Genomic DNA, 12,688 nt, shown 5'->3' with positions numbered 1-12,688 from the left:
TCTGGGCTCTGCTTTTGGCTGGTCTTTGGGTGCCTGCTTCCCTGGATGGGGCTGGGACATGGGTCATACCTGCCTTGGAAGAAGGAAAGGTGTGGGCTCTCTGCTTGCTGGTGAATAGATAAACACGTGAAACAAACCATGTCTCTCCAGCTGAGTGTCACAGGAAGACATCACTGCTCTCTGAACTCCTGCATTTAGATTGCTCCTGTCCTGCACCCCAAAATTCTGTGAGCGCATTCGGAAAGGAACATGCAGCAGCCTGGAAAGGAGATGGGTCCAAGGAGTGTCTGGCACACTTGGGAATGTGGTGATGCTTGTAATGCAAAGTCCCACAGAAAGTATGCTCTGGAGAGCTGTTGCTATCTCCTGCCTGCTCCCCTTAGTCCTGGGCAGCAGGATGGGGTGCACACAATGCTCTGAGCCAGAAGAAGAGGGTTGGTCTGTGCTGGGACCAGTATAAGGCTGACCAGCACTGTCCTCGAGCCAGAAACTGCCAAGCTCATAGCAATGGATTCCCTCTTCAGACCTTCACAGACTGATGCTGGCTGACAGCAGCACAGCAGGGTTCCTAGGTTTCTAAGCTGTAGCAGGAGCCTCCATGGGAGGATTTGTACCATCTCTGCCACTCACAGTTCCAGAACATTGCGGAGGGCTGGCAGGTGATTGCAGGCAGTGTGGCCCCGTGCTGCTAGGTTCCGTCCAGCTCGGCTCTGCATCACACTGCTGCAATAGGAAGGAAACGTCACTGCCAGAAGTCAGTGCCGGACTCAGCCCTATTTGTGAAGAGCTGCGGGTGTTAATTACACTCTAGTGATGAGTCACTCCCAATCTGGGCTTGTCCCATGCTCCTGCTTTTGCCTCCTTCCTACTTCTAATTTCAGGGCTAGATGGGAAAAGGAGCAAAGCTCTTCAAGGCTGAAACGTTGGTGCAGCAGCATGTTTACAACCTCCCTTCAATAACAATCAGACCAAAGATATTCTGTTGGGCTGCAGCAGGGCTGGTGAGTCACAGACCAAAATTTCTTTCAGTGAATGATGAGCAGCCCCGTATCCTTGCCCAAGTGCTACTGGAGGTGCTTAACCCAGGTTAAGCATGCAGGGTGTGTGCCCAATGGGTTAACTGCTGCTGGCCCACGCTTGCAGGGGTGTAGTGTTAGGTGTGCCCCAAGTATCGCCCTGATTGAAAAATCCCAGGGGCAGGAGATAAGCTGCTAAATTGATTATTTTTCTGAGTATGTTATCAGAGCATCTCACAAGCATCATTGTGCCAATCCCCCGTGGGGGCTGCCTGGCACTCGGGGTTTGGCATGGCACAAAGCCTACACGCTGCCCACCAGCTGTGAGTGATCCCTGAGCACTGCCACCTGCACTTGGGACAAGCCCAGGCAGGGGATTGCTGTGCTGGGACATCCCTTCCACATGCCTCTCCTCTCCCACTGTGGCTCCCCACAGCCGCCCCAGCAGCCCTCACCCAGCTGCTGGATTTTGGTGGATGAGGGCCATTCCCCAGCCCTGGCTGGGTGAGACCCAAGCATTGCACTTGGGTACAGCCGAATGGGAGCATGCAGGGCTGGGGGCACTGCCTCAGACTCCCTGCGGGCCTGGCACCATGGTGGGGGAGAAGTGGCTTCACAGTCTGCTGCCCCATCCTCAGGGCCTGGTGCGGGGCTAGCAGTGTCGTTGACATCAGCAGCAGCGAGGGCCGTGCTGACAGCACACTCTGCTTCTGCCTGCTGCTGCTGTGGCCATTTTAGCTGCCTCCCTGCACACATTTCCTGGTGAACCCGCAGGCATGGGTGGGCTGCTTGGGTTTGGGACTGTCTGTGTGCATTGGAGAGGAGGCTGAGCAAGGTTTAAAGCCACCAGGAGACACGGCCAGCAGATGGGGACGAGCGCTCCAATGCCACCAGAGAGCTCCTGACAGGCCTGAAGCAACCGCCGCACGCCACGTCGGGGCACAGGCACAAGGGGCAGCGCCCACAACCCCCTTCCAGCCAGTTCCGCCACTCACAACATGGCAGCCACCACCCCACCCCGGGCCCCCTCTCCGCCGCGCCACACTCAAGATGGCAGCTCCCTGCAAGAAGACCCCGCCCCTCCCCGTTCTGCCCTGAACGATGGCGTGTCGAGCCAATAGCTGTCCAAGTGGTGCGCCGTCTGCCCAATCAACGATCCTATAGGGCAGGACGAGGCTTGGGGTGCCCCCTCGGCTCCCGTCCCGGGCCGCAGTCGGGCTGGGGAGGCGGGGAGCGGGGGGTGGGGGGGATGGCGAGGAGGTTCCGCGCCGCCATGGCCCTGATGTTGATTCAGGCGCTGCCCGAGGGGCTTCCTGCCAGCGTGGAGCCCGCTCAGGTAGGAGGCAGCCCGGGGGGCGCCGGCTGGGGGGTTCAGTGTGTGCTAGGGGGTCCTGGGCGACAGCTGCCTGCGAGGGGCGAGGGTTGTCAGCAGGCGAGTTGTGGGCTGGGGGCGAGGTTTGGGGGGTCTGCCGAGGTTTGGGACTGAAATAGAGCTGGGGGTGCAGGAAGCGGGGTTTGGGAGCGTGCTGGGGCTGGAGGAGCAGCATGGGGACAGGGCTGCTGCGGGTTGCAGGAGGGGGTGCAGAGGGACCACCTTTGGAGGGGAGGGGTAGCCCTGATGAGGGCACAGGCTTGGGGCGCTGGCAGGTGCTGCTGTCACCTGAGGTGGTGACAGGGCTGGGGGTGGCTGGCTGGCCCGGGGACTGGGGCTTGCCCGGGCAAAGGAGGTTGCTGTTGCGCAGGAAGTGTGGGGTGAGCCTCCGTGTCGGGGAATCATAGAGTTATTAAGGTTGGAAAAGACCTCTACGATCATCTAGTCCAGCACATCAACCCGTCACCACCATGCCCACAAAACCGTGTTCCTTGTGGGAAGGAAAAAGGGAGAGTGTTTCAGCCGGGATGAGGGGAACCAGCCCTTGTCTTTGTAGGCTCTGACCGCCTTCTTCGTGCCCGAAGGGTTCTGAAGAAGTTCATTCTCTCCTTCATCGCTTTACTCAATATTGTGCCTGTGCTATGATGTTCTCTAGCAGTGTTCTTAGACTGCCCTATGCAGAATCCATAAAGCTTCACCTTGCTCAGTGTTGCTCATAGACAGCTGTGCTGGGCCAAGTGTCCCATGCACGACCTGGAACCTGTTGTTCATGGAGTCATGATGTCACTTTCATCCTCCGTGGAACATAAATTGAGCAGGATGCCTTCAGATTTGATAGTCTCCTTAGGAGGCAGGAACTGTATTTTGTATTTGTTAAAGGTCTAAACTTTCATGGGTTATGTGAAGGAATTTATTGAAGGTCTAAATCTTCACGGATGCTGATCCGTGCCTGCAGACCGCAGGTGCTGTGGTTGCATGGTGCATAGTTTCACCGGGACACTGTTGTGGAGTGTTCCTTCTGGGAAGGGCATCCATTGGAAAACTTTCTGACTTCTGAAGCGAGTAGAGAGGTGAGGAGTTTGACTACAGATATTTTAAATCTCCTTCTTTCAAGGCGCTGAGAGCACCAGATGGACTTTAAAGGCTTTGTAATTAGAATCACAGAATCATTAAGGTTGGAAAAGATCTCCTAGTCTAGCCATCAAATTGGTAGCGCCATCCCAAGTTTCCTTGCTGTGGTTTGGCCTTTACTACAGTAGGGAGCCAGATGTGAGGGTGTGCTGAACCATGTGTTTTTCACGTTGTCTTAACTGTCCTGAATTGGTGGAAGTCCTGGTGCTTGCTCCGCTCCACCACCAAGCCAACGTACACAAACTAAGCGTAGATAGGCACAAGGTGCTGTGGTGTTCCAGCTATGCGCAGAAAGCAGCCAGGTGCTAGGACTGTCTAGACAAAAGCCACAAAAATCTTCAACCCTATAAATGCTAATAAAAACACTATACCTGCTTTGAAGGTTGTGAAAGACACTCCCTGTACAGCTTGTGCATTAGTCAAGGAACAGGTAGAGGAAAGGAAGTAGAAAAGGAGGAAGGGAAAAAGCAGAAGGGTATAGAAGCATTCATACACAGACCTGCTTGTGGAATAGTTGCGTGCCTGACTTGTAGATATCCTCTCCAATCAGGGCACCAGAAGTAGTCCTAAAATAGTAAGTCTTGGGTGGTACTGTACGTGATGGTGGGAGAGAAGAGCTTTGGCTGCCCGTGTTTTCTTTAGAGCACTTAGATATGGATGCGTCTCTTACTCGTTTTCTTTTCATAGTTTGTCTATATAAAACTCTTGTGGTTTATTTTCGATCTTAATGTAGACTGTCTGTCAAAGAGCTGGTATTATCTCGCAGCATACTACAGATTGACAGCAACCCACTCAAAAACTGTCGTTTTTGAGTAATGTGGGATATATATATATATATATTTTTTTTTTTTTTTCAATAATGTGGGATCTGGAAAATGAGAATGTAACTAAACTCTGTCTGCTTTCATGTTGCCTTAGAGTATGATTTCCTTGGAGATGATGGGCTTGTAGAGGAGAGCAATGCTGGCTTGGGAAGATCTCTGCACCAAGGATTCCTATGGTTTTAGCTGGACCCCTGACAGCATTCAGCTCTTGGCCTCTCCAGTCCATGGCTGCCCTCACTGCCCATGGTGACTGCTGCCTGCTGCCATCTCCGTCTCAGACAGCTGCAATGTACTGCTTGCTTCTGCTGCTGGGGAGGGCTTATTCAGGGTTTGTGCTTCTCTGAATACTCTCTTGCAGAGCTGGAGGTCTGAGGCTGGGAGGTGCTGCAGGAAACGTGTCGTCTAAATAATTCAGGAGGTGGAGCTGTGCTGCCTAGCCACACTGAGCAAACATCGCTGAGAACACGCTGTACCGTGCAGGAGGGTCTGATTTTTCAGGTTAAAATAAGTCCAGGCTGCTGAGGATCTTAGAAGACCTTTATTTTAATTAAGTCTTGTTTTGGGTGGCAGGTGGAGGAGAATGAAGATAATTAGCACAGCCCAGTCCTGAGTCCAAGTTCTTTACCTGCCTCTGTGACTCTTTGTTGCATGTGTGTTTGCAATAGAGCACAAAGCTCCATTAACAGAGGTTGGAACATTTATCTGCACATGAAGGGACAATATGTTGCAGTTGTTTAACAAAAATAAGATCGGGTTAAATGTCATAGGAAAAAGAAACCTGGCCATGCTCAGTTATGGCTGTACTTGTCTAGCATTAGCTGTGCACTGTCCTCGTGGTTTGAGGGAGAGGGAAGTGGGGAAATAAGAAATGAATTAGAATGTCTTTTAAAATAAATATCTTTTAAAAACAAGCTTGATCAAATTTGTAATGGTAAGCTTTGAGCATTAATCATTATTCTATTGTGAATTCTACTGCAGTACTTCCCTACAGGGCAGACTAAAGGTTATTTGACTGCCTTAACTGTCCATCTGCTTCCCACTGCAAGCAACTTAATTATCACATCGTTTTCTCAACTGTTGTTTTCTTTAAAAACAAGAAATTTAAGTGAATGCTAACTATGTGGCAAGCCTGAGGAATCTGTCTTTCTCTAATAAGATGGTTTTGAGCCAAAATCTGAGAGAAGCATGATCTACTTAAAGGCCCATTTCAGTCCAAATTGGGGAGTTCTTGAAGTGCTGTGACTTCAGGGATGATTCATCCGGGTGACAGAGAGGAGCCTTGTGTTCAGAACAGGCCTGGCATGACTTGCTGCATTTGACACCTCCTTAGCACAGTGTTTGTGCTTAGGACTGTGCTGGCTGTGACTGCAGCTCTGATTGCACCAACATGAAGTTACCATACTTGGTCCAGACCTGCTTGGGACCCTTTGAGAGCGTCACTTCAGGTAGCGTGTGAGCAGCAAAGCTTCAGTTATCCACATCTAAGAGAGACCCATCTCAAAATACATGCCAACTTTTTTGGTTAATGTATAGGTAGGTAGTTGTGATAGCACTTTGGTGCCTCCTGAAATGCTGTGGGTCTTTCAGGGGGAGAACTACTTCTACAACCCTAGGGCTGTATTTTGCTTGCCGAAATGTCTTTGTGACTCTTGCTTTTTGGCTTGCTGATTTCCCCAGTTTTGGCAGGAGGCAGCAGAGATCAAAGTACGGCCTGTACTTGCTTAGAGCAGAGCCACTAAATAACTGTGCAGATTGAATTAAGGACTGCTCATACCACCATGATTATACCGCCGAGCACTCCAGTGTCTCATCTGGATAGCATGCTTCCCCACTGATTAACATTCTTTCATTTGCGAGCTGCCCTCACGATCGCACACAATGCTGTAAGAGTTTCTCCTTGCATCTCTGCAGCTGTGTAGCAGATGGAAGGCCTGGTCCAGAAGTGTCGTGTGTGCCCTAGGTGAGAGCAGAGCATTTTGTTTGGGCCGAAAGTAATGGGCTGATCTTCTGGCCTCGTCCTCTGTCCCATGGTGTCTGTGCTGTGCCCTTTGGTCATGGCTGTGCCTGTGCATATCCGTCCTTGTCAGGCGTATCCTGGAGTGTTGGTAACGCAGAGCTGCAGGTGGCCCTTTGTTCTGTCTCCTGACAGCATGCAGGTTTGGAGGTGTTCCTGTGACTTGCACTGCCCTGTTCTACAGGGGACAAGGTAAGAGGTTGCCCTTCCTGGTTAGCTGCATAAGAATCTCCTCGGCTTGTTAATGCATTTAACTGGTGACTTTATGGCTGTACACGCTCCCGTCTGGCATTTGTTTTAGTGGGCTCATGAATCCCAGAGGACTAGGAAAACCTCTGATGGGGTTGTAAAGACCATGCATGTCAGGGACATCTCAAAAGCAGTCCTTGAGTCCAGACTGGTGACAGATAATCACAGAAGGGCAATTGGTCATAGCTGGGCAAAATGCTAGCTGCTTGTCGCAGACAACCCGATGGCCAGGTTTTGGTCTGTGCTTCCATGCTGGAAGAAAGCAAGCAGGCAGCATGGAACCTCTGGATGATTTCACAAAGCTTTTGCCAGTTGAGGTACTGCTGACCTCTTGATGTCAATGGACTGCAAAGAGGTGGGTGGGTACGGTGAGCTGCAACCAATATGTACAAGCCATAGGGTGTTGGGTTTGGGGAGGAACAGGAGAGCCCCTTATGGGGGTTCATGGTCTCAGGATCATGGGCACAATCCTTAGGACAAGTGGAGGAAAGCTTTTGCCTGGAGAAATTCTTTCTTTTCTCTTTGTTCTTTTGCATTGCTGTGAGATGGAATTTCGTTACTTGTAGTGGTGATGTGGTTTTTATCATAGAATCTTTTGAGTTGGGACCGTTACAGGCCATCTGGTCCCACTCCCCTGCTATGAACAGGGACACCTACAGCTCCATCATGTGCTCAGAGACCTGTCCAGCCTGACCTTGCTGGCTTCTTGAGCACTGGGAAATCTGTGAGTTGGTGATCAACGGACTGGATGCAGACCCTAGTTTCAGGAAAAGCTTCACTTGGAGCTTGGTTTGCTGGCCTGCAATGTCAGTCAGCCTCGTGGAGCAAATTGATGGGAGGTCAGCTTTCAGAGGTCCAGTGGTTACAGAACTACTTTTGTTTTTCTTTGTCTCCTGCTGGCTGAACAGCAGGCGGAAGTGGAAAAGGCTGATGAGCTATAGAGACGTGATGAAGAGAGGGTTTCAGTAGGAATCTCGCCGCCATCTTGAGCTTTCCCAGTGCGAAAGGTGTCAAGCATCGCCTGTTGGAACTGGGAAACTCAAACGTGAATGGTATACCTGCAGGCATTGCAGAGGGTTTTTAATGACCAGAACTGATTTACACTTTTCTCTTGTGTCCTGACTCTTTGTAGTAAGTTTTCATTTGTTAATGCTGCATCAGTAGTTGGGTGCTTGACAGCTTTTCCCTTCTATGGGATCTACTTTAAGTGTCTGGTGGTGGGTGATGGCCAACGTGGGAGCTGCAGGTTGGATCCTTCAGATCAGGCTGTTACGTTGCATCCATCAGCCTCTGTGACAGCTCTGTTGTGCTAGCTGTGGGCGCATCGATCCCAGCTGGCTGAGCTAACCAGGGATTGGGAATGACAGGTGGGGAACAGGAGGATTAAACGCTTCCTGGGGCCTGGAGGAGGTGGTGGGCATTGTACTGGGACATGGCAAAGGCTGGGGAGAAACTCTTAAGAATGCAGCCCGGCTTCAAGGCCGTGCTATTGGACTGACTTCGTTGTGTCCTGCGCACCAGTTGCTGTAAACCCATGGGGAAAGTTACTCTAAGTGCTCCCCTCACCCCATCTTGCAGGGAGAAGTCTCTTCTTGAGATAGGATCAGAAGGACCTTTGCTCTGTGCTTGGAAAGCATTTAGTGCAGCTACCTGAATGTGTGTGAAGGTCATGAGTCATGTCTGGGTCTCCTGCGTGATGAATTCCTCCCTTTGTTGCTGGTTGTCTTGTTGGTTAGGCTGCAGACCGCTTTTCAAGCAGCAAAGGCTGAAAAGGAGGAGGAGGGTCGGTGATGCATTGTGTTGTCTTTAAATTACCTTGTCATTTTGACTTCTGCCTATTTAGGAGAAACAAACTTCACCAACAGCTTTCATTCAACTCTTCAGCCTCCTGCGATCTGAAGCTGAGATAAAGCAGGCTTGCAGACATCTGTCACTGCTGATTGTCCCTGTTTGCTGACACTTAGCACTTGGACTCTGGCAAAGCCTGTCTGAAATTGCAGTGGCGAAAATAAGTTTTCCCTTAATTTATTTCTTTCTCCTTTTTCTAGCTGTATTGTTTATTCTGTCCCTTTTTCTTGTAGGGAAAAGGAGCATCCATTAGGAATCTTTTCCGTCTCGTGTACTTGATTATTAAATCTCCCTCTTGTGTTTGTGGTTTACTTTACAGCATTTCTGGCTGTTATGCTCTGCCCTTGTATCTCTGTCCTTCCCAGGCCTTTCCAGTGTGATTGCAGAGCACTTAGGCTCTGCAAACCTGTTTTGTGCCCCTAGGGCTGTCCCTTGCCTGCAAAGCCCAAGGACCATCCTTTCGTTAGAAGATGAGTTCAGGAAAGTCTGGAATGATTTTCCTCATCATCCCACTGCTTTTCATAGGAAACTTTAAGTTCTTGTGGCATTGTACACGTTGGGTCAGACTCTGAAATTTTGGCCCCAAATTTTGTTTATTTGTGTCCTTCCTATGAGAGCTTTCTTTATCATGAGCTCTTCTCTCGCACAGGCACTGTCTGCCAACAGCTCTTCAGAAGGCACTTTCCTTCCCTGCAGGACAGGGTGCAAGGTAAAACCTGTTTATGCTTTTAACTAATGTCTAACATCCTTCATTAAAGAAATTGGCTTTAAAAATACTGCTTTTAGTCAGTTCAACCCATTAACTTGTTAATTGCAGGTCTGACTCTGCTTCTGTGTCAGCTTTTTCCCTGCCCCTAAAGCAAGCATTTTGCATTTGAGAGCTTTTGATGGGAGGGAGGGATACGGAGGGAAAAAAAAAAAACACAGATTTTTTTAGTTTTGGAGAGGTTTTTTGTTGTTGTTGTTCCCATGGTGAATTTTAAAATATTATCAAAAATAATGATTTTTGGAAGTCACTTTGTGCTTCTGGGTCCTTTCTTTGGGACGCTGCTGCTTTTTGCAAGAGCTCTTCAGCTCTGGTCCTGGCTTACCACGTGATTTTAAGCAAACAATTTCACATTTCTCATCTCAGTGTCACCATGTCAGATGGTAGATGTGTGAGCCGTGGGGTTTCTGTGTGGGTCAGAATACGAAAAGGTTGTGTGGCACCTGGCATATAAACACTGTGTAATTTCCCTCGTCAGCTGGAGGCCTAGATGAGAGCCTTCAGGTCTCAGTTATTAATTGTTAACCAAGAAACTCCTGGTTTTCTTCTGCGAAGTTTCGGTCTAGAGGTTTTCAGTGGCCTCCAGTGCTATGGTCAATTTTTACCTCATCATTGAGACACGGTTTTACGGTTCTTGGCTTCTGCTGTGCTCAGGTGGGAGCTGTTCTTCTGTTTGTCTGGAAGGCATTGCTGTAAATCATCAACATGCAACGATATGCGAGGCTTCAGCTTTTGTGCCCCTTGCATGGCATGTGCTGTGTTTGCTGTATGGAGAACAAATACTCCAAGTGAAAGCTTTCCTCCTTCGCAGCTCTTGGTTAATTGGTTCTGCAGTCAGGAAGCTGAGTTTCACATGCTGCCTTCCCCTTGGAGGCAGCGGCAGGCAGAGCTGCAGGCTGGGACTCAACCAGCAGGTTGAGTGAGCGGGGCTGTGAAACCAGAGCTCTGCAATGCTAACACAGGATCTGCAAAGTGAGCACAGAACCCGAACTGGCAGCGCAGACTGTTTTGATAGCTGCATTTTTGCTTGAAAAATCCTCAGATGCTTAGAACAGGGGAGTCTGTTTTCTAGACCTGTGAACCACAAAGCAGAAACCTTTGGATGGCTGTGAACCACAGGAACCTGCTGTACATACCTTGGAGCATGGAGGGGAGAGGAGCTGGGAGCACTCTGCCAGCAGGTTCTATTGCATGGGGGTGGTGTTGGCCAGGCAGGCAGCACAGTTTCCAAGTGCCCCCGAGACGTGGACGTCAGCACGCAGGCTTGCCTTGCTTTCTTTGGCAGCAAGGAGTTCAACTGCCCAGCAACCCAGCTGCTGGGAGGGCTCAGACATCTGTTTTAAGTTCTTAGAGGATGGGATCCCTTTATAATAGCCAAACTTTCTTTGAAGAGTAAGACGGATCTGATGTGTTTGAGGAGGGCGAGGAGGACGTTTTATGTTTGTACACCAAAGAGACACCCTCCGTTTCCAAACAAGCAGATGCCTTGCATCTCCTGCCTTTTCACAGTGCACCTTTCATTCAGGTGTGATGAAATAGATCTGCTGGTTTGACTGCCTGGTTCTTTAGGGCCAGCAAGCCTCCATCCCCACGTGCTCGGGCTTTCCATCCAGCAGCCTTTCAGATAACCCTTAAGTCCTTCTGAAAATGGCGAGCATTTCTGCCTGGTGGTGTGTGTTCTTCCTTGCATTCGTTGCTCTCATTAAAGTAAGTATGTACCAGCAACACCTTTGAGCCACTTATTCGAATTAGATAGTGTGTGTCCTACAGAAGAGACCTCTTCAGAGTGCCTCCCAAGGTTATGCTGCCACATGATGGTTAATAAATGTTCATCAAAAGAAATTGGACTGGAGACTTTGAATAGTTTCCCAAGTCCAGTTCTCCATATTGCAGTCTGCAGCAAGCGTGACTTAGTTTCAGCAGATTGACCTTGTGTGGACTTGTGCCTGTGTAAGTAGCAGCTGAAATCAGTGGTCAGAGCGCTAATCGCAAGCTGCAAACAGTGGGGTATTATTTGGGGAGAATGGTCTCCAAGTCTCTCGTTGCAGCATTTTCATTGAAAAGGTCACTTCCTTGAGTTTGTGTGCAGCTGAATTTAATGTTCTTTCTCAGCGAGGCAGGCCACAGTGGAGAGTGCGTAATTATAATAAATACAACTTTGTTCTCAGCTGAAAAATCCATCTGAAATAAATTTTTTCCAGCCCTTCCAAGAAACGCTTCTAGTAAGATAAATAAAAGCAATTCTTGCAGATTTCACATTCATTCAGCAGGAATGTTGGTGGGTGTAGGGTGCCTCCACTTAAGTCACTCTTTGCAGTGCCTTCTGGGCTCTGTCAGCCCGTGTATTCAATAGCTGGCCATGGGTAGCATTTGCAAATGGTGCTTCTTGCAAGCCAAGTAAAACCAAGTTCTTTCATTACTTCTACTTGATTTGAACCCTGCTTATTACTTTTGAGTAAAATTGCTCTTAACAGCGAGTACAGGGAGTTGTTAGGCTCTCAACTTGAAAAAACTTGCAACAGTGCTTTGATAGGTGCATCTGTTTTTAGGGACATGCATGTATTTATACTAGCTTTTGTGGCTTTTTTTTTGCCCCTGTGTAGGCAAAGTAGATTTGTTTTCTTCTGTCTTCTATTTCGCAACACTGGAAATACAGAAAAGGTCTCTGCCTAAACACAGAAGGGAAGCTAAGGGGATTTTTTTTTTTCTGAACTTCTAAGCAAGTACTTAAGGAAAAAATCCCCTTTTTGCTTTCATCTTCTGAGAGACTGAGCCGAGTGTGAAATGCTCTGACTTCCCTTGCTTTTAATTTTTTGACCGAGTGTAGCAGAGTCTGTGCTCTTTGATCAGGATCCTGCTGCTGCTGGAAGTTGAACATTTGCGCCGTGTCTCCAGGTCCCTGAGCAGGTCTGGTTACCTTTCCGTTTCAGAGGGACTGTATAGGGTGGCCCTCGAGTGTCTTTGCCCTTTTGCTCCAGGGACTCTGGACAAGCAGTTCCCAGTTCTCTGGACTCGTGCGCCTTGCTCTGAATTGCCCCAACCTTGGGTTTGGGAACTACCTGGTCTTACTGTATGGTTTCCCATTGCTGTAAGGTCGCTCTTCCTCAGGATTCAGCTGGAGTCTGTAAGGCTGTGAAGGAGTGAAGGCTTGCATGGTAATGTCAACACTAAATGAAAGGTAACACATCTGCTTGGCTCTTGCGGAGAGTCTGGACATCCCCATGGTGTCCTGCTCAGCGTGAGTAATTGCTCCTAGGCTGTGGTGCCCAGTGTATTGTCCCGTTTCCTTTTCATTTTGGATCTCACTGAAGCCGGTGACGCTTTTCTAAAGGGGGAAAAAAAGAAAGCTGGTGTCTGGGCAGAAAGTGGAGGAAGCTCACTGAAATTTGACCACTCTGACTTGATTAAATGCAAGTGATAGTCCTGGGAGGAGGGGTGGAAACTTGCTTCTCCTTCCATTCATGGTCT

At 49.2% G+C, this 12,688-nt stretch overlaps 1 protein-coding gene across 4 annotated transcripts in view; it reads left to right on the top strand.

Annotated features, from left to right (window-relative positions):
• The window catches only part of WBP1L (WW domain binding protein 1 like), a 51,034-nt gene continuing 40,565 nt past the window's right edge, over nt 2,220–12,688 (top strand). For 2 of the 4 annotated variants that reach the window (XM_021398094.1, XM_021398092.1), the window contains exon 1: nt 2,242–2,352. Coding sequence is in view for 2 of the 4 variants with exons in the window: in XM_021398089.1 (XP_021253764.1) it covers nt 2,266–2,352; nt 9,104–9,163 (147 nt within the window). In the remaining 2 variants the exon portion in view is untranslated. Of the gene's footprint in view, nt 2,353–9,103; nt 9,164–12,688 lie in introns of all 4 variants that reach the window. The other 2 variants (XM_021398089.1, XM_021398091.1) reach the window with 2 other exon arrangements.

This window comes from Numida meleagris, chromosome 5 (assembly GCF_002078875.1).
Source record: "Numida meleagris isolate 19003 breed g44 Domestic line chromosome 5, NumMel1.0, whole genome shotgun sequence".
Classification (NCBI taxonomy): domain Eukaryota; kingdom Metazoa; phylum Chordata; class Aves; order Galliformes; family Numididae; genus Numida; species Numida meleagris.
This window is presented reverse-complemented; position numbering and strand designations above follow the sequence as displayed.